Here is a 26,716-nt window from a genome sequence, read left to right as displayed (position 1 = left end):
AACTTCCTGATATGCACCTCCGGTGTTCTGCCTAAAACGTCCCCCCCACACCCACAGGCTACACAATATCATCACATCACAGTTTGGACGACGGGGAGGAAGCTGATCTCTCTTGTGTTAATAATTGAAATGACGTTTCGTCGGAATATTTAGCTAGCTTGCTTTATTTGGCACCACACGGCAGCGTTATAACTTTGATCACACAAAACATGGATTCGGGAAAGACGGTTACTCAGTCTGCGTCGAGACGACCAACCACACGCTCGTCAATGAAAGGTTGGTTTTTGTCACAACAAGCTTTCGGTTTCACAATCAAATCTCTCGTATGTAATATCACTGTTCATAACACATTTAAAGTTGTCACCTCTATTTTCTAGGGATACAGTGTATATATAAGGCTATACTACGCCTTTGATAATGGATGGATTTCTGTTGCGTTACTTATGAACAATAACAAGTTATCCAGTTTAACAACTCACTAACTTGCTTTTTGGAGTCACTCACATGATTTTGTGTAGTTTTCCCTAAGTTGGGCTGCGTTGTTTGGATGACAATGATTCATAAGTTAATGGTTAACTCATATTTTGCAAGGGACTGCTGGCTTGGCATCCAGCGCTCCTCTAAAGAGGAGGCGTAGAGGGACAGAGGACCAAATCTCAGCCATAGCTGTCAACGGTTCCAAAGATGATGAAGACAGTGAATCAGAGGATGGTGGTAAGAAGAATCAGGGAATGTGCTATAGTTAACAGCCTTTTCGTAATTGTCATAGCCTAAAGTAGCCCTGGAACATGACTGCCATGATAATTATCATGACAGTCATGCAGTAACTTTGCCCTGTTTTTTGCAGCCGCTGCATTTACAAGATTTCCGTATATTTAAACATTCAGATTTCAAATATAAAGTACTCACAAAGTTTCCCACGGGTGTTAGTTAGTAGCAGCGCGAGCGATTAGAATTGCTGCGTCCCGCGTTCTTTAATAAAAAGCATTTTTGTCCGAGCTCTCCGGCTACTTTTTTCAAACGGGGTTCGTTTGGGAAATCCACAGTTGCACACCGGGAGCGCACTAGCCTATTAGTCTGTATTGGCAGGGCGGTCAGCGTACCTATATCGAACACACCGAGTGCCACCCTCCTCCCGACCGATAGGGGCGCGTAGTTGAAAGCCAATGGAAAACTAACACCTCGGATAAAAATGCTTTTTATTAAACAACGCGGGATGCAGAAATTCTAATCGCTGGCGCTGCTACTAACTAACACCCGTGGGACACTTTGTGAGTACTTTATATTTGAAATCTGAATGTTTATATATTTTAATTATTTGTAAATGTAGCGTCTGCAAAGACCAGGGTGAAGTTACGTCATGACCCTCGTATGAATACGAGGGTCATGTTTACAGGGCTAAGCCTAAAGCAGTGTTTCCCAAACCGGGGGTCAGGACTCAGGACCCAAGGGGGGTTCCCCTGATGAGATTAATGTGCAACATTGTTTTCTCACTCAACAGTAAACTAACCAAATCAACATACAGTATAATGTATACAGGATATCTATCTGCACCTTTCTAAAGTTACAATTGAATTACTTTGATATAATACAAGCTTGTAGTTCGTCTATTTTCACAATATTTATCTGTGGAACGAGTCAAAATAAATGTAATGCCACGTGCTTGTCAGGGTGGGAGGTCCCCAGTTAAAGAATAGTAGCGACTTTAAGCAACGACGGATACAGGTGCTGCCACACTATCAAAAGAGCCGCGCACATTCTCGGCTGCAGCTTCAAAACCGGGTATTTAGACAGCTGGTGGATGGAAAAGAAGCTCCACTTCCGCGGACGACTTGCGCGACGGCCAGATTCCCGGAAGCGCTCTCCTCCGCGTCAATCGTCCGCGGAGGTGGAGCTTAATTCCCATCCACCAGATGTCTAAAAACCAGCTGCGCACACACCGCACACCTTCTTCTGTCTGCGGCGCAAAACCGCTTTGCGCTTAGGTGTGGAAAGGGCTTTTGGCTGTCTGATACGGCAACCGGAAATGGATCAGTGCTCGATACATAAACCTGCTCTCCGTCACAGCCCTTTCACTACGGAAGAACCTACACTTACACGTAGTGTCTACAACGCCATGTCATAATCATGTTTATTGACACATTCTGCATGGACGCGCGTCACCATGGCAACCAATGTCGCCGTCGGCTGTTTGCTTAACGATTTTGAATTTTTGACTGCGACTGCGACGGCGTAGGAGCAGCCGTACTTCCGCATAGCGTCGCCGTCCTGAAACAGTCGCTGCTTAAAGTCCCTAACATTCTTTGGGGGGGACACGGACTGAAAAGTTTGGGAACCCTTGTCCTAAAGGTACTTGGTTCCAAGTTGTGTAAATTAAATTTCTCCGACTAACCCAGAATCCCCTAACAAGAAGAGCAAAGTAGAGACTGACGGATCACCGCATGACCGTAATGATGAAGATGAAATGGAAGTCCAGGAAAAGGATGATAATTCAGAAAATACTGAAGACCAGGAAATGACCCAAACAGAAGATTCCTGCGTTACTACTCTGCAGTGTAAGATGTGTCCTGCTCACTTCGCTCACATTTCATTGTGATATTTTGTATGATTAGACAATGATTAGATGGAACTTGTTCAAAATAGTCTTGAGTTTTGAAATCCGATATGATCATATGACCTCGTCAATCAGACGAGTGAGAGTGATCAATTAGAGCTAATCTAAGAGCTGTCAGAATCTGAGCCTGCAGTTGTGTTACACAATTACTTGAACATAATCACAAATCTTATGCTTATACTTTAATTATAATTACAATTATGTAATTGTAAAACCAGGCAATTCATTCTGGCATCTTATTTTGTCAGCTACCCGTGTCTCCGCTCCACTATCCAAGAGCACTCCAGCTGTGGACATGAACCCCTGTGTGATGTTACATCGTCGGCCACCCATCCGTACTGAAGATCTGGCCTTAGGCCGGTTAAGAACCAGCAGAGGTACGGTAGTGTCGTAAGTTTTACTTGATTTTATGCAGGCTGATGTAATGCAAAGACACCTCACATATTCTTGAAACTTGGTTACTAACCCCTTGGTTACTATTCATTAATGTGCATCCATTAAAACCTAACCCTGTGTTTATATTTGGTTAAGTCATCTGTCTCAATCTTTGTTGTCTGCTACTGTTGACTTTTAGTTTCGGTAGAAACACCAATGCATGCATGTACCCTGTGGTGCAAACTAAACTAGAAAAAGTGCCCTTCCGGGCACAGGTCTCCACCAGGTTATCCACAGATCCGTGCAGTTAGAGGTAAAAACACTTTTCGCCAGTTATAGCGCCACCTTGAGGCTGAGTTGAAATTGTTCATGTGGCATTTCGTCCTCGGCCTAGTGGGAATGTGGGTGCACAATTTCACGGAAATCACGCGATGTGTTCATGATTTGCAGCATTTTGTTTGAAACTGAGCACTCCTGTGAACTTTGGAAGCCAATCTTAACCAATCAGGATGGAGTCTGATAAATCTGAAAGACCCGTTTCGTTGAATGGCTCTAGAGAGACTGTGTACCAATTTGCGTGATGTTTGGACAAAATCTGTAGGTGTACTGTGCAAAAACGTGTTTTGCACAAAGCGGCCTCCTGGTGGCGCTATAACAGGCCGTTCTGGAAAGTTTGGGGCAGAGGTTCATGGTTGGCATCCAGGGAGTGTGTGTGCAAAATATGGCATTGAAAAACTTGTTTTGCACAAAGCGGCCTCCTGGTGGCGCTATAACAGGCCGTTCTGGAAAGTTTGGGGCAGAGGTTCATGGTTGGCATCCAGGGAGTGTGTGTGCAAAATATGGCATCGACCGGGTTAACGGTGGCCGAGATTAGCTGTTCACGGACACACACACACACACGGACACACACGCGGACGGACGGAGTGCAAAACATACTCTCCCCACATGCCTTCGGCCTGGTGGAGACAATAATAGTATAATAGTAACAGCAATAACAAGTAGATGATGCTGTCCAATGGTGTTACAGTAACTAGGTGAAAGTAACAACTTACTGTGATATTAGTACTTTTCCAGTAATGACTATTTCGAAATATATAATAACTAATTCGAAATGGCAAATCATTCATCTTGCTCCCTTGTGTTCAGATGAAACAGATAGGGCTGTGCCTGCAACCTTCACTAGGTCTGCTCCTGAGCGCAGACCAGCAGAGAACATATCCAAGGTTCCCGTGTCCAAGACCAGCATGGCACAGTACAGAGAGAAGATGGAGGCCAAGAGCAATGGTAACTTAAGACTGTTGTATTTATTCATCAAAAATCTTGATTTGGGAAGAAAAATGTGAAAAATGTATTTTCTTATGCTAATAATATTTCCACACATTTGAAGATATTCCGAAGGTTTACCTTGCAAAGAGGCTCCTCACCTCTGAAGCATTATATGCACAGCGACAATGTGTCAAGAACATTCCTGCTAAAAGAAAACCTGTGAAAAGTCTACACAAATCGCAAGGTAAGAAAATGTCACATTTTCCACTACTTGAGAATATTTAGTTCATTTGCCAGTTGTTTGCTAAAAATGTATTTTATTTTGATTTGAAGGTGTAAAGAAGTCTGCCACCAAGGGAAGTGCTGGATCACCTTCTAGAGGTAAGCTCTCGACCACACCGGTAGGGACTACTTGGGACAAAACAGTTTTAAGGTCAATGCAACTCATTGTAACTCAATGAGTTGCATTGATGTGGTTTGGGCTTAATGTGTACTTTGGTTATTAAAAAAGCCGGGACAACCCTCCACACGTCCCAGACTCTTCTCCCTTCTGGCTCCAAAACTATGGAATGAACTTCAACTCTTAACGAGCTTACACTTAAGACGGAGGGTGGAGGGTGGAGGTTGGAGGTGAGATTTATTGCAGATGAATTGATTACAGTATGGAGCTGGGATTGAGTGAATGGACAGAGAAGTGACTGACAGTATGATAACAGAATGATAACAGAATGATGACGGTACGAGGAGGAGACAGTGGAGGAGCTTTGGCGTGGGCCCCCTGGGGACGGACCAGAGCCTCGGTTCGGATCCTGCCTGGCGGAGGCAGGGGGGGCTCTTGAGCCTGCCCCCCTGGGGCCGACCTGGTGGAGCCTGCTGCTGGGCGGTCGTCGGGGAGGTGGCGGGTACCTGAACGGAAGCACAGATGAGCGAAGGGAAGTGAGGACCGTTTATAAAGGGGTGCGGACAAGGTAACGCAGATCTGATTGGAGCAGACGGATGATGGAGCATTACAGCTCTAAGTTGAACTATCGTTAACAACTAAAACTTCAACTCTTAACGAGCTTACACTTAAGACGGAGGGTGGAGGTTGGAGGTGAGATTTATTGCAGATGAATTGATTACAGTATGGAGCTGGGATTGAGTGAATGGACAGAGAAGTGACTGACAGTATGATAACAGAATGATAACAGAATGATGACGGTACGAGGAGGAGACAGTGGAGGAGCTTTGGCGTGGGCCCCCTGGGGACGGACCAGAGCCTCGGTTCGGATCCTGCCTGGCGGAGGCAGGGGGGGCTCTTGAGCCTGCCCCCCAAAAGGAATTTAAAGAACATACCTGGAGGTCGTTTACCGCTTGGGTTGCCCTAGGGCGCCATTGGACCGCCTGGGGCCTGGAGGAGAGAGAGAGGAGCCTGCGGAGATGGGACCTTGCAGAGGCGGATGGAAAAGAGAGAGTGGGGTTAGTAGCGTAGGAGTGGACGACCTCTCGGCAGAGGGTTGCGAGAAGGAGCAGTGGCGAGAACTTTGGTTCACCTGGCGATGGTGGTGAGACAGGGAGACTCCCGGCGGAGGAGGCCCGTGTGGCCGGAGGACGGGTCGACCGTCGTTTAGGAGGAAGTGAGTCATGGGCGTCCTGGAGAGGGAGAACATGTTTAGAAGTGGGCAGAAGAGGAGGTACCCGCCACCCGACACATCCACCAGTCAATGTAGGTACCGCGCTGGAGGACGCCATGGACTTCTGGGCATCGAGCACGGAGGCGGAGGAAGGTCTAACGTAGGAGGAGAAGGCGTTGGACGACCATCTGCCCAGGGCCCGCAGGGTCGGGACAGAGACGCCGCTGGCAGCAGCGGTGGTGGCGGCGCCGATCCTCAGAGAGTGGCTGGAGTAACGGTCAGGCGGGAGGCCACATCTTTGGAGCAGGGAGCGGAGGTGAGAGGTGAAGGCGTGCTGGTGGAGAGGGAGACCATTCGGGAGGCTGAAGAGAGGAAGGTGGCCGGAGGAGCGTTTTCTGGCGGAGAGGAAGCGCAGCATGGAGGAGAAGGGGCAGAAGCTGCCGGGGACCTTGGCCACCGAGACGAGGCAGCCTCTGTGGTCACGGTCGGCTTTTGAGTGTTTCAGAGATAGGTTGAAGCAGGTGGGGGTGAAGCGCAGGTCGGAGACGCAGACGTCTCTGGAGGGGTCGAACGCCGTGGACCTGGTTGTGAACTCGCCTACTCTAAGGAATCCATAGAAGGCGAGGAGAAGGGCGGCTTCGAGGAGGAGGTCTAAATACGGAGTGAAGACTCCTTTCCTGAGTTCCGAGACGAGGGAGTGGAGAATGTTTAGAGTAATGGGGAGACGCTGGTCTGGGGCGTGGCGTGACGATCGCTGAAAGCCCTTTAGGAGGAGTTTGATATATTGGTTGGTGAACAGGCTAGGGAAAAAGGGGTCATGAAGGCGGGCGTGGAACTGGACCCCTGCTAATAGGCTGTTCATATAGCTGTGGCTGAGGTGGTTAAACTTGAAATTAAAAGTGAGAAAAGGGGCGACGGTCGAGACTAGTACTGGGAAGAGGGGAATGGAGTGACAGGCGCAGAACTGACCGAACTTGCGCCAGGCCGAGGCATAGCAGGAAACAGTGGCGGGGGAGAAAGCGGATTTAATATAGATGTTGGTGAGAGCACGGAGGTGATGGATGTGGGGCATCAGGACAGAACCAGTTCTCGGTGCGCCGGGCAGATCAGGGGGAGTGGCTTGGCGGAAGGGCATCGCCGGTGGAACTCCTGGAGTTTGAAACGAGAGAGGCAGTCGGCGATATTGTTAAGGTGGCCGGGGACGTGAGCTGCGCGGACCGTGAAGTTGAGCATGACGGAGGACCAGGTGATGAATCTCATAAGGGGCATGATCTGATTGGAGGAGGAGCGGCCTTTATTTATGACGAAGACTGTGGCCTCATTGTCGCAGTTGAACACTATACGCTTGCGAGCCCAGCGGGACCCCCAGAGCTTGCAGGCTACGGCGATGGGGTACAGTTCGAAGTGGGCTATAGAAACCGGTGGCTGAGTTAGTTCGACGGGCCATCTGTCGGAGAACCATTCCCTTTGGAAGATCCCCCCAAAACCTGCAGAAGGCGCCGCGTCGGTGAATAAGTGCATTTCGTGAGCCGGAGTTACGGGGTCGTGATAGAAGAGGGAAATACCGTTCCAATCTTGCAATAACTTTGACCAAAATGAGAGATCGGACTGACAGCCTGCGTCTAGAACAACTACGTCGCTGAGGGAATCGACGCTGCTAGCCAGCTCCAGCAGCCGGGATATGAACGAGCGGCCCTGGGGAATTATTTTGATTGCATAATTAAAATGACCCAGAAGTGAAAGCAGCTGGCGCTTGGTGCGCGGTGAAGCGGCGCTCTGGATTAATTCTTTGACACGAGTTAGCTTTTCCAACGGGAGGGAAGCTTTCATTTCTACGGAGTCTAGGAGGATGCCGAGAAACTCGACGGACTTGGCCGGGCCGACTGTTTTTTCGGACGAGAGGGGAACCCCTAGGGCGTTAAACGTTTCTTTGAGTGAACGGAGGCTGGTGGGGGGGAACTGGGAGGGAAAATCTATTAACAGAAAGTCGTCGAGAAGGTGGAGGACGAAGGGTAGACGGTTAACGTTCAGCAGAACCCAGCAGAGCGCCTCCGAAAGCTGGTTAAAAATGTGGGGGCTGCTTCTACAGCCAAACGTTAAGCGAGTGGCGAAATAAAACAAGTTCTCCCATTTAACGCCGAAAAGGGACCACTGGGACGGATGGATTGGCATTACTTTAAAGGCGTCTGTGATATCTGCTTTTGCCAACCAAGCGCCTTGGCCTGCTATTTTAATGAGTTTTATTGCGTCGTCGATAGAAGCGTAATGCAGAGAAAAGTTTTCGAGCGGAATCATGAAGTTTACGCTGGGGCACAGGTCGTGACGGGGGGCTGACAGATCTATGATTAAACGTTTTTTCCCTGAATACTTTCGCGTAGCGATCCCGATGGGATTGCTGCGAAACGGATTGAAAGGCGGGGTGGGGTAGGGCCCTACCATGAAGCCTTTGAGAACCTCTTTCTCCAGGAGAGAAGCGACTATTTCTGGTTCTGACAGGGCAGATTGGAGATTAGGAAACACGTGAGAGTGAGTGAGGGGTGAGAGAACGCCGACGCGGAAACCTTGCGATAAGCCTGTGAGAAGATAGTCCGTGAATACTGGGTCGGGGTGAGATGATAGAGCGGCGGATAAAGCGTGAATGTGGATGGGGGTGGAGGGGTGGCTACTTAGAATGGTTTGGAGTATCGAGGAGTTTTGTGAGATGGACCCTCCCTGCTGGCATCCCTCGGAGGGCGGGTTCGCCTCGGGCACACGGACTTTGGGTGGGGGTCTTTGCAGTAGCTACAGACGTGAGAGAATTGGCATTTACCGAAAGTACAGACATTTTCGTTAAAGTTATTACATATGGGCATGTTGTTAAAGAAAGTCACCTCTCTTCCGCGGGAGTCCCTCTGGCCCGGGGGGGGCTGGTCCTGGGGGTAGGGATCTTGAGAATCGAAGGCGGAAGGATTCGAAGTTTTTGGGCGGTTTTCTTTTTTCACAGAGGGAGCGAGAAACACGGACTTGGGACATGATTCGGCGGAGTGATCTACTTGGTTGCACAGATGGCAGGTAAGGGCCCTGTGGCCGCCTACGTGCAGAATGAGCAGCTCTGTGTCTAGGCACGCCCAGTTGAGTCTAGAATTGAAGCGAGCGAGGAAGTTAGCCGCTTTAGCTGAGAAGGCTTTATGATAATCGTAAAACATGGGGCCGCCGTATCTACGTTTGATTTCGCTAATGAGAGCGAGGTAGGAGTCTAACTCGGATCTACGCTCTGGGAAGGCATCACACAGGGTGTCCCTAAACAGGCCGAAGGCTATGACGAAGTCGCAGAAGTCGAGGGAACGGTTAAGGCGGGGATCGGAGGCGCGGAACACGGCAGAGAGCTGGTCGGAGCCTACCAGCTTTCTGTCGCATTCGGGAGTGGGGAGGATGAGAGAGGCTAGGTTAACGTCCTTCCCTTCGGTTATTTGGGCTCTGAGGTGAGAGGAAATGGCGGAAAAGGGAGAAATGAAATAATTACCGGCAGGGGCAACTGGCTGGGCGGAGGAGAGTGTGAACCCGGACCGCGGGTGGGGTGGCACTGGGTTGTTTGGAGGAGGAAAAGAGGACGAGAGCGTGGCGCTGCCGGCCGCTGGAGGAGGGAGCACGGGCGCTTGCTGAGAGAGCCGTGATTCGAGTGCCCCGACTGCGCTGGCCAGGGTGGCCATGGCTGACAGCAGCAGGGCGGTGGAGTCGTGAGATGGCGGCGAATGCGGATCTTGAACGGGGCCAGCGTAGGCCTGGGAGCCGCCGGGTTCGTCCTGGGTGAGCTCGGCTGAACGCGGGGTTGCATTTTTCTTTTTACCCTTACTCTTGCCTTGGCTGGGGGACTCGTGCTGCTGAGTCTGCGAGGACTCGATGGTGGCGAGAAGGAGATCCACTAGCTGAGAGTGGGTTAGGCCCCGTTCGGGAACGATGCCGTGGCCGGAGAGCGCGGCGTAAATAAGTTCGTCTGGCCAGGAGACGTACTCGGCGGCAGCAAGCCTGGAGCTGCGGCGGTGAGAGGTGCTGTCATCTGGATCTGACATGATCGATGGGCGTTTACCTGACTACCTGAACGGAAGCACAGATGAGCGAAGGGAAGTGAGGACCGTTTATAAAGGGGTGCGGACAAGGTAACGCAGATCTGATTGGAGCAGACGGATGATGGAGCATTACAGCTCTAAGTTGAACTATCGTTAACAACTAAAACTTCCCATTGCAATCGGAACTGCAGACTCACTCCCAATCTTCCGGCATAGTCTGAGGATCCACCTTCAGACTCCATCTTAGCCCATAGTACTTGCCGTAGCACTTGCCCTAGCCTCGACGACCTTCAGGTGTATGCAAAAGCTGAACTTGTGTAATTTAGATAGCATTTTATGTAGACAGCACTCTATAGCGTATACTCATAGTTTCATTGTACAGCAATTCTACTCTTCCTATTCTAATGATTCTTGATGACAATTTTTGTGTATTTCATGTGGTGTTCTTGCTTACTGTAAATCGCTCTGGAAGAGCATCTGCTAAATGCCTGAATTGTAAATTGAGTAACCTGACAATTATGCTGATTAATAGTTGAGTTAGTGACAAAAAAAGGTTATTTTAGTGCTTTATGCAAAAACAATAGAATTTGTGTGGCAAACAAAATCTTGGCAACCGTCACCAATGACAAATCTGTGTAAAACCTTTGATGGCAGATGCTGCCATTGTTGTCCAATGTATCTAGCAGTTTAATTGGAAGACTTGAACGTAGCAATGGTTGTAGACTAATGAGTTGTCTTTTGCTTTGAGTTTTAAATGTTTTTCAAAGATTTTTTGCCTTTTATTTTCACCACCATGAGAATAAGGAACAAATGAGAAAGATATCGAAGCGGTAAAATCTAACATAAATCTTGTGGTAGCATCCCTAATCTGGGTGAACGTTTGTAAAAAATGAAGATCTACAAGCTCACAATGCATTGATTAATGAATTTGTAGATCTGCTATGTTTGGCCTACTTGTTACCACGCACTAACATTATGTTACGTCTCATGTCCAACTATGTTCCACAGGGTCCACATGGTGGTTAGTTGTCCTGTTACTGCTACTGGGCTCTGCAGCTCTCTTGGCCTACAACAAGTTCCCAGCACTCCGTCAGCATGCAGACGGCAGAGAGGGTACATCCACATCCGTGACGCTAGACCAGTTTACTGCTCACTTGTCGGCACTAGAGGCCCAGTTCCCCAGCCAGCGTGTTGAGCTGTGGAAAAGGAGCAGGATCCACCTGAGTAGGCATCTCCAAATGGATCATCCGACTGAGCCAGTCAGCCTCATCCTAACGGCAGGCCGTAAGGCCGAGAAGACTCTGCACTGCCTGACCCGAGGCCTGGCCTATGCCTATTCGTCTGCCCTCAACGCCTCTGTCCTCCACATTGACGGAGCCAGTAAAGCTCACCTGGACAGTGACCAGGTAAAGCTGGACATTGACAACCAGCTGCGGGGAGCCTTCGAAGGGGACAAGCCTGTGGCTGTCATCAACCGATTCGAGGAGCTGCCTCCGGCCTCCACACTCATCTTCTACCGTTACTGTGACCACGAGACTGCTGCCTATAAGCAGGTGTTCTTGGCCTTCACGGTGCTGCTTCCCCAAGAAGAGGTGCAGGAGCAGAAGAGTCTGAAGGATGTTGAGGAGTTGGTGCACGATTATATTTACGAACGCTTTATAGGCACTGACAGACAGACTGGCTTCAATGAGATGGATGTGAACAAGCTCAGTGGACTGTGGAGCCGCATTTCACACCTTATCCTGCCAGTGGCAGCAGAGGACGAGGTAGAGCAGAAGGGATGCCCTGCGTGAACTAGCCTCTCGAGCCAGATTGAAGAGAATGAAGCACTGAAAATGAGAGTGAGTAAAGTGGATGCCCCGACTTTTGTTTTGTCTTTGCAGTTGCACAATTTTCTACTGTAAATCAAAATAGTTGAAGCCTATATAATAGCTTGCTGCTTAGCAGAAATGAAATTCCAAAAATATATTTTTAAGATATAAAAATATAGTTTGGTGACCCGAAATGACGAACACATAACATTTTGCGTAAACGGCATTCAGGAGGCATAGTTACAGACTCCGTGTATCGTTCAGAGTTTTGGAATGTCTGGCTTGAGGGACTACCAGTGGACTGAACTGGCAACCTTGAGGATGTCGGAAGGATACAGCTTCAAATGAGTTTTGTTCCTCTAGTCTAGACTCCCCTGAAGGAGTTCTGGAGAAAAGAGCAGCTGAAATACCAGAGAGATGATGCGGAGGCTGGCCTTCTTTGTAGTCAAACCCCACCACTGGGAATGGAGGTGAAATATTTGAAGGTCACATGGGCAGGATAATATATTATTACCAGTATATACAGTACCTATGTTTGCAGACCAATGTTACAATTGGCCATAACTGCACTATACTATACCACACTTGTTCTGTACTTTATTTTATTGGCAGTAAAACCAGAAGATATTTGATAACCAATGTGAGGTACTGTACAGCAGGCTTTTCCATTTGTTTTAATTCAATATCCAGAGTTTATTCATGACATGAGCTCAATTCTTTTTTTTATACAATATATCCTGTTATGGTTTATTTTGCCTGAATTACAAACTGATGGCACGTTGTTCAAACACTTTGTAAGGGGTAACCTTTCAATCGTATAGAGTTTGGTGATCTACACAGCACTCATTCCATTTCGTATGTAAATCATTTGCTTTGCTTTTGCTCTAATACTGTATCTTCTGATTTTTACCTTCATGGTAGTAGCTACTGATTCCATGCTGCATTTTGTAAGTATATTTGTGATGCTGTCTTATATAGATTGGAGTGTTTTTAAACCTCTGTATATTTGTGTGACTGTGTCCACACAATGTTTTGAGCTCTGAAACAAATTTAGCTGGGGACATAATGACATTTACAAATGTAATATTTGATATGGTCATATTTTTGACTAAATTGTAGTCAGCAAATCACACAAATTGTGCCTTACACACAGAGAAGATTATTTTGATAATGCAAGACTTGACGAATAAAAAGTACTTTAACCAATCTGTATGGTAGTGTATATATGTTAATACAATATAACTAGCACGTCTGCAGTGGTTCAAGGTGGTCTCCCTGTAGATTAGAACCTGGTATCGGTTGACAATGTCAAGTAAAGATATTTGAAGCAGACCGGATTCGACACTAGATGCACCGCCATCTTTATTATCGTTCAGTCATCGCTGCAGTTACCGCTGTCTAGAGAGAGACAATGGGCATGATTAAACTTATGGAATCTGGCTTTAAATGGTTTGATAATTTCCCCACTCCTTCATAGTTTTGTCTTGGTCATATATTGAGATGTATTTTTTTGTAGTGATTTTGCTACTATGTTAAGTTGTGAATAATGTTTCAATAAAGATTATTTTGGTACTTGCCAGTGTTACTTGCCAGTGTATAAATCAGGGTTGAAGTTTCTCAGTGGTCAGAATTAGAAAGATTCATTTGTTAGGATGACAGTACACAGCTAGTCTTCCTGCGGGCCACAATGTCTCTTAATATTGAATGTGCATACAAATTCAACATTTGAAAACAAACTGGAAGAAGGAAGTTGCAATACGAGCCAAAATATTAGTAATTTACAAAGTGATCCACAACTACACCCATGTCTGTTCTGTATCTTGCCCAGAGAATTGCCTCACTTGAGCTTCCGCCAAACTCACAAATATCAAAAGTAAATATTTTCAAATCACATTGTGGTCTTCCATATACTGTAGTATACTCTTAAGATTACTGTTTATAATGGAAATTGAAGGCAGCAAGGTAGTCAATTTGTTTACATACGTCAGTTATTTGTTAATTATGTTACAGACTGTGCAATGAGCCTCACAATAACCTTTTTTGTAGCTTCAGCTAATTAATGATGATCAATTGTTCAGGCAACACATTTGGGGAAGATGGGGTATATCTTCAGTCCAGCAAATCATACAATTAGTAAAGAGCTCCAACAGGGGGTGCCATATTGCTTTTATGTGTGTGCAATGGTTTGACAAAAACAGACTGGGAGCACAAGGAAACATATTTTATTGTTTTATTGTCTCCACCAGGCCAAAGGCATGGAGGGAGAGTATGTTTTGTTATCAACTGAAATTGAATGGGTGTGACTGATTATATGACCTGGCGGAGTCATTGTGGGTGAAGAAGTATTCAATTTTTTACTTACAGTAAAAGTATTACCACAATGTAGAAATACTCTGGTCTACTATTTTGTTGCAAGTAACAATAACAACACAAGTATCAAAATGTACTTGTTTTCAAATAGTTGTAGTGGAGTAAAAGTACAATATTTGTAGTGGAGTACAAGTAGAAGTACTGGAAATTGTAAAAACTTGTAAAAACACCTCAAAATTGTACTTAATTACAGCTACTTTAGTAAATGTACTTAATAGTTACTTTCCACCACTGGTGCAAAGTTATTGCAAATGGCTCATAAACCCCTTGAATAATAGAGGAGTTACAATTACAATTTACAATTTAGGCATTTAGCAGATGCTCTTAATCCAGAGCGATTTACATTAAGCAAGAACAAAAAAGCATGGGAATACATCACATAAAAACATTTATCATGAAACATGCGTAAGCTAAGAAAGTAACAGTGGAATGTCTATATAATGAAATATAATAATATAAATATTTTATACATATAAACTATACATCTATACTACTATGCTATACATATGTACTATGACGTGCTATGACTACATACAATGCAGTTAATGATACATAGAGACGGACCGTTGTCTATTTAAGAAAACTCTTCAGATTTTTCATGATATTCCTTGTTTTTCATAGTTGTGGCACATTTGACTGTGATGTAATGTTAACATTCCTGGTCTATTGACTGGTGGTGCATGGCACATGAATATATTCAACTCCCATTTAAGGCACACCAAGTATTTCAGAGTTCAGCTTCAAGTGAAAACACATCTTGACTTTGCCACATGAAGTGTTGAAAATGCCATGGCAGTTCTTATAATATAATCGGTAGCATATCAAAATCGGCCATAAAAATGCCATATTGGTATTGGATCGGTCTCAAAATAATACAGATTATTTTCACAGATATTGATGATGCAATAATAATGTGACCGTCAATGGCTCTGTCACTTTTGTTTTGTGTATTTCTAATGTTTGAAGGAAACATAATCCGTGGACCGTATAATATCGGAATCGGTCATAATCGGTATCGACAGATATGACCCTGCAAATAATCGGAGATCAGATATCGGTCATAATTTCATAATCGTGCACCTCTAGCTTGTAGATCTATATGTTTGCCAAATGTACACCCCAGAATGATGCTAGGGTTCAAGTGGTAAAGAACAAAAAGACACATGCAGTCTATTTTAAGTCATTTATTTTGTATTGCTAAACACAAACATGAACAATCACATTTACATTAGGGGTGTTACATACATTTGACAATACAATACACAATATTGGGCTCAATATTCTTTTTCATCTTCGGTTTGTTGTAGTGGAATCTGAGTTAATAATACATTTAATAAAGTATTTATAAAGTACCTTTCCATGATACTAGAGAGGGTTGCGCTTGTAAAGGATTTATAAGCAGTCTTAGTTGCTGGACATCGATATTGGCCAGCAACTCTACATCTGACCTCAAACCCTCAAATCCCATGCCAAAGCGCCAGCGCTCGCCCAGCAGTCTTAAAGATACACATCATCATGTTTTAATACCCCAATAATTGATGTTGCGAGTGTGACACCCCTAATTTACTTATATTTTCATATTATTCATATATTTTAATAAATTAATGTATGTAATTCAATAAGACAATAAGCATTACAACAAAACAAATGTTTCCAAGATAGAAGATAAATGAGACGACAGCATTGATTGTCCCGGCTCTTTGGCTGCGCCTGTGTGCCATCTGGAATTCAGAGAGTAGTGAAAAAGCCAAGGCATGTTTACTTCTTGCTGTTATTTAATTATGCTCACAACTGGGTAAGCCATTTATGTAAGTCATAAATATAAGGTGTGTTCATTCTCACCTCCTTCCATTCATCACATGTTTGTAAGTTTCCTGCAACAGAAATTATTAATCATTAATTAATCATTTAGATTTGATTGTTCTCTTGATGTGTGTGTCAAAGACTAAAACAGATGTAGTACTAGTCTTCAATTATTTACATCCTAAAGAAAGATGTAAAAACATTTAGACACTATCCAAAAATTATTTAGGTACATTCTTATGGTTGTGGGTTCTTCTGTAATACTTTGACAATTCGCTTTACAGGGTTCAAATACAAAACTCATGTACCCTAACCCAATTAGAGTGGAACAAGGCCACACAACATTACGTTTAAAAAACAGAGAATTTGAACGTTGAAAGAAACTCTCCAAACGTTTTTTTTATTTCTTTAGTTTAAAAAAGAAAAATTGTAGAAAGCCTGCAGCGATTTCTTGAGAAGAAACTAATATATTGATCCATGTGTGAATGAATGCTAGCCGTTCTAACCTGCTGTTCCTCCACTGGCCACCACCTTGAATTCAGAGAATAACAGTGAAATAAATAATAAAAGTTAAAAGGGCCTTATTATTCTTAGTGGTAATGTAAAAATGCATTATCTTGCCATGCTTTAAATATGCTTATTACTAGGGTATCTCATCATTAATAGTGTGTAGATTCTCACTTGTATTGTGCCACCCTTCATTTGTAAACGTCCTGCAAATGAAAAAGTGTCAAATAGTTTATTCTGCTATTTAACCAATCACTGCACAAGCATGTACAATTTGTATTTAAAATAGAAGAATACAAATATAAAATATAAATGTAGGCCTAACCTTTCTTGCACAGCCTGTTGTTTCTGTTGATGTGGCAAATAAAGACTACGGTGTAAAACAGGAACCGCCAAGTCGTATAGCCAGCCATTACTTTCAGAAGCAAGAGGGCTGTATTATTCTGCAGGGTCCAATCCACAATCTCCCTCAAACACACAAAGATGGCAGCAACTGTGTTTGAGTCAGTCAGAAATTCGTTTTCTAAGACTGGTTAACATTATGAAACATGACATGATAAACGGCAAGTATAATTGACCCCAAGACTGTACCCAAATAAGCTCTACTCTGAGTCATTTCAATGAGATAAAAAAATTTCCTTACCGCAAAAAATCTCGTGGATGAAGGACACCATTGGGTCAGCACAAAGATAGATGTCCTTCCTAAAAATAATTAAAAAAGAACATTTGAACTGTGGGTGTGGGGAGGGATCGGGTGAGGGAGAAAAAAAATGTTCAAACTGAACTAAATTGTTGAAACCTACTACCAATAAACATATATTTGCTGATAGTTGCTGATGTTCTTGGTCAAGCTCCTACTTTGGAGCTTGACCATTATGTAAGGCCCAAAATAATCAATCAATCACCCAATATGTATATACTGTACACAATATGTCTGTCTGTATTGATTCAGCAGAAACGTACAGTTCATGACTCGGTCCAATGCGTGGTAGGATGACATAACTTGATATCCACTTGATATCAGAAAGAACAATCGCCACACAAACGAGAGAAATGAGAATGACCTGATCCACCACCTGAACATGCACGCACGCACGCGCACACACACACACACACACACACACACACACACACACACACACACACACACACACACAAAAGGAAGCTACAGCTTTGATTGTCCGAAGAATCTCAGTACATATTCAGATGCTGTGTAGATGTAGATTATTTGTATGTATTATTATAAGCAACCATTTTTAAACACTCACATTTGTGGATTCCAATAGAAAAAACATTATCAAGGCAATGCTTTCAGCTATCAGAGTCAGCAGCCAACAATTTGTGCTTACACACACCTAAAGAAAAAAATATATATATGGAGTATATTATTATTTTCTTAATTCACAAGCCAACGTTGCAAACCTCAGATGTAAAGAGATACATAAATGTGTAAGTTTTACATTTCTCACCCTCACCCTCACCCAATCTAGACAAAGGTACGGATAGCCCTCAAGCATGCGTTCTGTGTTTATCTGTAAGATGGTAAGAGAGGGGAGGTTTGAACTTCTGATCAATGTTAAGGCATATTTTTTAGAAGCAATTCTAAAATTGTGGAGGTCTAATTAAGTCATGGTTGAAGTTCATTATTGAAGTTATATGTTTAAAAAAAAAAGCTTACCCAAGTCAGTGTGTAGAAACATTTACTCCCAATCAAGAACACTAAGCCTAGCAGAAGATAGGACTGAATATAAACAAAGGAAGGAGGGAAGACATTAAAGGGAGAGAGGGAGACAATAGTACATAGACAGACATAGAGAAACACAGGGAGAGAGACATAGTATTTCGAGAGAGACATAGCAGTTAGTACACAAGAAGAAATGGTGAGCGGCCATACATTAATTCACAAAATGTTGCTGAATTTGTGTTACCGAGAAGATTGGATTTGGAGTTGGACTTGTTGGAGCGGTGATGATCTGTGTTGTTGCTGTTAGAGTTGTGGTGGTTTGTGTAGTTGGAATTGTGGAGGTCTGTGTAGTTGGAATTGTGGAGGTCTGTGTAGTTGGAATTGTGGAGGTCTGTGTAGTTGGAATTGTGGAGGTCTGTGTAGTTGGAATTGTAGAGGTCTGTGTAGTTGGAATTGTGGAGGTCTGTGTAGTTGGAATTGTGGAGGTCTGTGTAGTTGTGGCAGTTATAGTAGTGGTCGTAGTTGTAGTTGGAGCTTGTACAGTTTCATCGATTGGATTCCAAAAGATATCAAATTCTTCAAGAAATGTGGCTCTGAAACAACAATGTTAATGATATTAATAATAATAATAATGTCACACAGATTTATAGAGTACTTTTCTGGGTACTCAAATTACTGTAATATTATTACGCTACCCAGTAACGAGTAGTGTAACGTATTACTCTGCCAAAACAGTTTGTAAAAAATAGCACATATTACATATTACTCATAATAAATAAATGTTTGAAAACATTTCAAGGTCAACTCAAGAGAGATCGTTGCTTTATTTTATAGCCTTTTTGGCTGATTGGTGACTTCTTATTATTCAAAACACCCTCCGGGTGGAGGGACAAAAGTGGGGGGACAAAAGTAATATGTAATATAATGTATTACTCTTGATTCCAAGTAATATGTAGTATTACTTTTTTAAGGAGTAATATACAAATAAGTAACATATTAATCTCTTAGTTAGGGGAGGGAGGCTTGACCCGGAAGGGCAATGGTTTTTGACCGCAGGTACGTCATCGTCGTTCAAACAATGTGGAGCGAAATGTTTGTGTCTGAAATATTTATCTGTTTCTGTTTCTAACTATGGGTTATTTATGAAATCACGCAGATGCTGTACTGTATGTTGAACAGGTGAATCAATACGTCTTTAAAAGCATGAAGAGCTGCCTGTGTTTTATCATTGGAGCACTGACACACAGCGAACAGTACAATTCTATCATCAGCGCGTCAGCCAGGTCCAACCACGGGATCAACCCCCTCAGTAGCTCTGTATAAGACGGACGCTCCTTCAATAATAGTACTATATATAAGCTTACATAATTATTAAAAGACTAACCTAAAAAAGATGTTTGGCTCCATTCCAGTCCAGTTAACATGAATGGATGTCTTCACTCGGTTGTTGTTATTACTAACAGCAGAAGCCTAGGGAGACACATACATACAGTATGTTTAAAGCTTCTGTATGTTTGTGTCAAGAAGAATGGCTCATGGCTGGGCTTAAAGCCAGTGGTCTCAACTCTGGTGACCTCACCAGTGTAGAGTACTGAGGGTTTTCACATGCTACATATATGGGCATTTAAACCTAGGTACTGAATACAATTAGAATAGAAATATAGCATTTGAGAATGGCAGTGTGTGTGTGTGTGTGTGTGTGTGTGTGTGTGTGTGTGTGTGTGTGTGTGTGTGTGTGTGTGCGCGTGTGCGCGCATGTATGCGTGTGCGCGCTTACTGGCAATCCATTGCACGTCAGGAGACGAGTCAGTTTATCCAACAAAGTGAATGTCCCCACAGAAACATTTGGTTTCGCTTGGTCCCGAGCCTCCAACATAAACCCCTTGAAATGATTGGTTGAGTTGCTTTTAAGAGTCACTGGAAAAGGAGATAGACAGATACGATGGTGTTGTGTGCCGATCTACAAGCTCACAACGTTTGGCAATACCACACGTAATAAGTTGTAGATCGACTATAGTATTGACAAATGGAAGGGGCACATGTACAGACTCACAGAGCGGAACACACATCTGTACAACACATTCTCACTCCCAACCAGTCAATTGTACAGAAATACGGCAGCGTCATTTTTGGACACCAGCGTTGCCAGCACATATAGCTATTGTTATCTGACATTAAATTTAGGCTACTTGAAATGAAAATACAATGACATGCCCCACCCACTGTCTCATGGCAAATATACTGTATATCATTCTGGAAAGTGGACATATTTGATAAGTTTGGACTGAGAATACGTTTATAGCATACTGTACCTGTAATCGGCTCTTTCAAGTTGGTTCTCTTTGTGTATGTGATCTCATATGGTGGTTTGCTGCTGAGAGCATATAAGCTACCGCTGGGAGATTCATGTTGAGGCAACATCTTTTCACAAGCCGATGGGAAATTACCGGTATTGTAACCTAACACATTTGTAAAGATGTGAAGTGTGATTGAAATGCCAAGGACCCCTGAGAAGATATACATCTGGAAACAAAACAAAAGATTAATATATTATACAAAATATAAATAAGTAGCCTACATAGAATAAAACATGTTTCAGGTAATCCAATAGCTTCACACCTGTGTTCACTTACTCAATACAGAGGAACTATGTGATACCAATACAACAGTTTCTTTACTGAGCAACTGAAAAGAGTGTAGGGCAGGCCTACAGATGTTTTAGTTTTTTAAACATGTTACAAAATACGAAAGTGAGTTTACAAAGTGAAATTCTGTCTGTAATAAATCCATATTTCTGAGAAACTATTTAAGGGAGAGGGGTAAGATGACTCAGTGGGTAAATTGACCCTTGTATGTAGAACATTATGTTATGTGACCTTAAATGCAAGCAACCATCATTTCCAGCTGGGTGTGAAGTTCAGAAGCTCATGGGAAAAGTGGAAAGCATTGGTTTTACATACTCAAAGTGTGTAAACTAATGTCCAGTTTCTAGTACATTTTCTACATTTCAAAGTACAGAAATTATGTAAATGAAAATGTATCCAGGTCTAAAAATATATATCATACTGTAGGACTTACAGTGTGGTATAGCCTATATATCTTTAGGGTATACATGTTGGTGATTTGTCAGTGTCTAAAACCAAGTTAAAGATTGTTTGCCTGAAGATATTATAGGCTACTAGCCATATTTGTCCAGAATGGTGGCTGTAAATGTGTTATAAAATGATGTTTGATACATTTGTAATAATAGTTACAAATAACAGTTAACAAAGGTAACAGTTCATCTTACCTTTACTTTTGCCTTAGAGCAGTAGTCTATGTAGCCTACAACTTGACAGCTGACTGAATATGGAATTCCTTGTTCCTTATTGCTCATGCATACAGGTGTAAATCTAAGTCTGCTTCACATCAACCCAAAGTCTGCTTCACATCAGATTTCAAAACAGTGAACTGGATGTTAAGACAGCGTTACAGTAGAGTGTAGAGTCTTTAAATGGTTACTTCGGAAGCATATCTCTGATTGATTCTTATGAATTCCAAGAACATTACATAATATGTCACTGCCCTCTACAGGATACAGTAGGCCTAGTTTACTGTTAACAAAGATGGTGCTACTCTATGGAAGTCCATTGGTTCAACTAAAAACAAAATCACAAAAAAATATAACATGACACTTATGAATTATTATTTATTTAAATAATTATTATTTGGAGTGTTTATTATTACCTGTATATATTTGGACCATGGACTGCATTCTATTCAGACTTTCGTTTGGAGAAGTAGGTTTGTGACCAGTTTGCCTACTGACAAAATCTATGTAAATGGTGAATTGTTTTCTGTTCTCTGAGGAACATACGTATACTATGTACGTATGTTTGAGAGTGTTGTCCCTGAGCCCTGAGTTGCTGTCCCTTTATTGTAATGGTTTTTAAACGTTCTCTAAAAAATGCTGTCAGAAACCCAATCAGAAATGACCGTTTTGCGGTCAAAGGACTTTTATTGCAGTCAATGGAATGAAGTTGGCAAGGAAGATCATCTTTTTGGAAAGCCTGGTCAGATTTGGCATCACAGTTTGGTTCGGTAATCTCTCAGTGCAACTGAGGTCCAAATTGTTCAGATTGGTGCAGACAGCAGGGAAGTTCATACGGTAAGACAACTCCCTCTGCAGTCTATTTATGAGCAGGCTACACTAAAACAGGCTAAAAAACTTGTTGGTGATGTTAATCATATTTTAAATGGAGAGTTCTGCCCTCTGGGAGAAGGTACAAAGAACCAAAGTGGAAGTACATCAGGTTTAGGAAATAGTTTGTACCAGCATCAACTAAAATGTTGAACAAGGCTCTAAAACAGCAGTGACAGTGAGAGGTTAGATTATCCACACTATGTGTGCAATTGTATAATGTTGTGTCCCCTCTGTTATGTATTTTTGTTTGTCACTGATGTTTTATGTGTGGCTGCAGCTGGAGTGAAAGCCCAAGACAAATTTCCCTTGTCAAAGTCAAAGTCATACGATTGTTACTGCAGTTAAATTTGTTGGACAATAAAGTTTACCTTGATCTTGACCGTGTTTTATATATGCAGTATAATATTAATGTAAAATATGATGGTCCTTGCCAACTTCAATCCATTGACTTCAATAAAAGTCTTGCTTCACTGCTGTCCTTTGACCGTAGTCAGTTTGACGTAGCAGGACAGTCAATAAAATTAACATTTATGATTACAGTATTCCATAATAAGTGTATTTTGGGCTATATATATATATATATATATATATTCTCCATAACCTTTGATTGTGTCGGCAGGACGCACCAATTAAAGGTCAATAAGCCTCTCCGACCTATCTACTTACTTACTTTCTTTCTCAGGGCCTTCTTCGTATCTTTTGATCATGGTTTCATGTTCTTTCTCTGTACTACTGGTCTTCTTCTGATCGAGATTGTCGATGTCTTGTGTTTCTTCTGGATGTGTGAGGCTGTAAAAGGGCTCTTTTTTACACTTTGGTTATGTTTGCTTCTCTTTATACACGGATTGTTGGATAAACTCCCTGTTGTGGTGTGTGTGGTTTTTGATTCATTGTCAATGAACCAACTCCAAAATCTGGCACCTAAAGTTTACACTTTTGAGGCTTTCGCCTTTATTTTATATATATATGTATATTTCTTTATGGAGGGACAGACAGTAGGCTGACAGGAAATGGGGAGAGAGATGGGGGGAAGACATGCAGTAAAGGCCGTCGGGATCGGGAGTTGAACACTGCCAGACTGGATTACCAGCCAAGGTGCCTGGACCACTGAGCCATGGCCCAGGCCTGATGTTCCTTTTAATTGTAACTAACTAACTAACTAACTAACTAACTGATGCACGATTTCATAGTAAATGCGACTTGCAGTCACAATAACACACCATATCGGTCAACTTTAAGGAAAATGTTATCTACACTCCACCAGCATTATATTACAAACAAGTGTGCTATTGTTCACTTATCTACAGTACAGTTTAACCATCTTAAAGATATTTGATTGTTGAACTTGAATGTGCAAATTCTGTCATCAGGGCATAATCTGTCCGCCTGCCTGCCACCAACAGACACACAACTTGAACTTTATATAGTCATGGGAGGAGTTTATTTGTTGTTGAGTCAAGAACTGGAGAACATTTCAACAGCATGAACAGCATGTTTCAACAAGATGGGGTCTCATGTTTCATGTTACCATACCCAGCGAGCACGGTCAGGACCTGGACGAATTAGTGACGTCTCTATTGGGGCCAGATCAAGTCAAACCAAAACTAGTCAGATCTGGCCCAGAATATCACCTGATTTCAACCAACATAAATTCTGCTCACTAAGACAGATGTCCCTGGATGAGACAGAGTCCGATCGAGGCCAGATCAACTCATATCATAACTAGTCAGATCTGGCGCAGAATAAGCTTTATTATTTAAATTGGTGAAGATGTCCTGGAAATGACGTAAAGAACATATGGGCTGTGATCTGGCCTAGTCCTGAACGTCACCGGAGTCACTGGGGGACGTCATCATAACGTCATAACGTCATTTGGCTTGCTGGGTAGTGAAGCAAGACTATCTCAAGGCAATGTTGTACAGCAGATAAATACAGCAAGTTCAACTAAAATTAACGTAAAATGAGAGAACCTGCAACGTGTTAACACAGGGAACAGGTGAATAACATCATCAGCTACAGAGAGGACAATGACCTCGTTCGTTCCAGATCTGACTAGTCTTGGTTTGACTTGATCCTTTATACTTTTATAATTATACAACCTTGAAACGTACTTTAGTTACGTCTTGGCCGGTGGACATACATACGTACCCAGCCGATCGCAGTACATGATGACACGAGGCGGTATCACATGACACATTCTGAAATTTAATTCACACATAATTTAATACACACACAGTACACACACAAAGTATTGGACAGTGTTATTAGTTGATGGTTATCGTATCAATATCATGGATATCTATATGCTTAAGTAGATGAGTGTTTTACACTGGGTCAAGCAGCTAAAGGTCACACGATGTTGAGACAGGGGCGCGTTCGGAAATAGCGCAATGAGCGCACTGTGCAATGCAAACTAAGAGTGCGCTCCCGGTGGGCATTTCCGAACGCACCCAAGAACACACACTGGACCTTATGATAGGTGCTGTCTTGGTAATAAACCCCTATTCTCAATGTTCTTTGCAGAAATCCCCAGTACAATAAACTGACAGTCACAGAGGACTTCTTGACTCCTCCTGACTAAATTTATTTTACCAGTGAAGGATTCGGTGTTGATCCTGACCATACAATCTGGTGGATTATATCAGTAAAGAAATCTTTTGTGGACTGTGTGGTTGAATTTAACACTTGCCGATACTCTGCACCTCAATCTCATGTATACGCAGAACGCACTCATACTCTTCTTGCACTAACGTCTAAATACCAGCCTGCACCTTATTTGTAAGCCTCAATTATGGATGGATATGCTATGTGGAAATATAAGATATCCTCTCTTGGTTCCTTATATTTTTCTTTCCCTTGGTGCATTTAAAATGGTAAACGCTACATTTGTATCAGCTTCTAACAGCTTTACTGGCACTCCCTAGCAATGGAGGATGGTAGAACAATGGCCAGTGGCCTTGTGGTTAGAGTGTCCGCCCTGAAACTGGGAGACCAAAGACCAAATGGGACCCAATGCCTCTCTGCTTTGCACTCAGCATCAATGGGTTGGATTAGGGGTCAAATCAGCCAATGATTCCCGAGCGCGGTGCACGCTGCAGCTCATCGCACCAAGTGCGGAGAAGACATTTCACTGCGGTAATGTGTGACTAATTGTACGACTTTGACTTTGACTAGAAAAAACCATTTGTCTGTCTTATAATCACACTATAGTCACATGATTTATTTATGTGGATAAACATGTCAGCTGTCAGATTCTTGGCTTTATACCCTCCAGCATCCTGTACACAGCTACAATCTGGCTGACTCTGCTCCCTGTAACCGTTCTGTGTTGGCAGGCAGCTTGGCTTCAGTTACAGTATGGGGTTGATGTTGATGCCAAGTCAAATTTTATTCAGTATCAAGTCTGTGTGTATGTGTGTGCGCGTGTGTGCATGTGCATGCGCATGTACACTTTGTGTGCACGCAATATGGAGATTCCCGCAAAAATCGGGAGTATTTGGCATTATATCATGCTGGCCTGGCATGCCGTGTTGGGTATGCTGTCAAGCTGAATAAAAAGAAATTCCCTAATGCTGCAGGCAGATGCAAAAGATGCAAACACCACAGCATAATTTGTCGCATTGTCGCATTGTAAAATCTGTTGCTCACGGTCGTGACATCATCAAACGTTTATCCGTAGTGATGTGTCATTGCACAGGTGTTACCTAATCAGCTTAGATGTCTGCTGCTACACCGACATGTTCAGGAGAACATTCTTATTTAGAATAAGAATAAAACAAAAAAACAATTAAATGTATACTTAATTCAGATCATGGTAATTAAGAGTAATTAAGAGACCCCCTATAGAGGGTAGGCCTATGTGACATCATCATCATACCCGGAAGTTATGCTGGTATGCCTATACTGAGTGACAAAAAAACTACTTTCTGGCCTTGACAGTTGAGTCCTATTTGATTGCATTAAATTACTTTAAACAACATTAAATTCACTTTGTCACTCACTTTGCCACTCGATCTGCCATTCACTTTATGCATGCCATAGGCCTACCCTCTAGAAAAAAAAAACACACAAATGCATCAATAAGTCAATCTTGGCAGATGTATTAAAAAGGCCACTGATAAAGTAGCTGAAGTGGCAGAAGGCCCAGTCTCCCATGGTGCGGGCTTGGGCTTGTCATATCATGCCATGATGGTGGGTTTCAAGTGTGACCGATTTTCCAGCGTATATCCCTTGGCCTTTTTCCCCACACACAAATAAATCGCACAAGACGCACATTCACTTTCACTTCGTCCGTATCTGTATATGGAGTAAGTGGTGGCTGGTGGGGGCCAGTGGGTCCCAAATGGAGGGGAGGGGTTGCAATAGCCCAAACATTTAGATTCTTGTAGGTTTTTTTCGATTCTGACGAATCTCTCTACGAGAGTCTAAAAGAAACCCCGCCCCT

At 43.1% G+C, this 26,716-nt stretch overlaps 1 protein-coding gene across 1 annotated transcript; it reads left to right on the top strand.

Moving 5' to 3' along the window:
• Positions 1–57: 57 nt before the first annotated feature.
• Positions 58–13,288, top strand: LOC310859804 (uncharacterized protein). The gene is made up of 8 exons (XM_083766559.1): positions 58–276; positions 592–714; positions 2,397–2,555; positions 2,863–2,991; positions 4,136–4,273; positions 4,377–4,499; positions 4,589–4,636; positions 10,923–13,288. The coding sequence occupies exons 1-8, from the start codon at positions 210–212 to the stop codon at positions 11,705–11,707; spliced, it is 1,572 nt and encodes a 523-aa protein (XP_083622685.1). The 5' UTR covers positions 58–209; the 3' UTR covers positions 11,708–13,288.
• The last annotated feature ends 13,428 nt before the right edge of the window (positions 13,289–26,716 follow it).

This window comes from Protomyctophum parallelum, assembly GCF_964188405.1.
Source record: "Protomyctophum parallelum genome assembly, chromosome: 6".
NCBI lineage: Eukaryota > Metazoa > Chordata > Actinopteri > Myctophiformes > Myctophidae > Protomyctophum > Protomyctophum parallelum.
The sequence above is the reverse complement of the archived record's forward strand: the minus strand, read 5'-3'. Positions and strand labels throughout refer to the sequence as shown.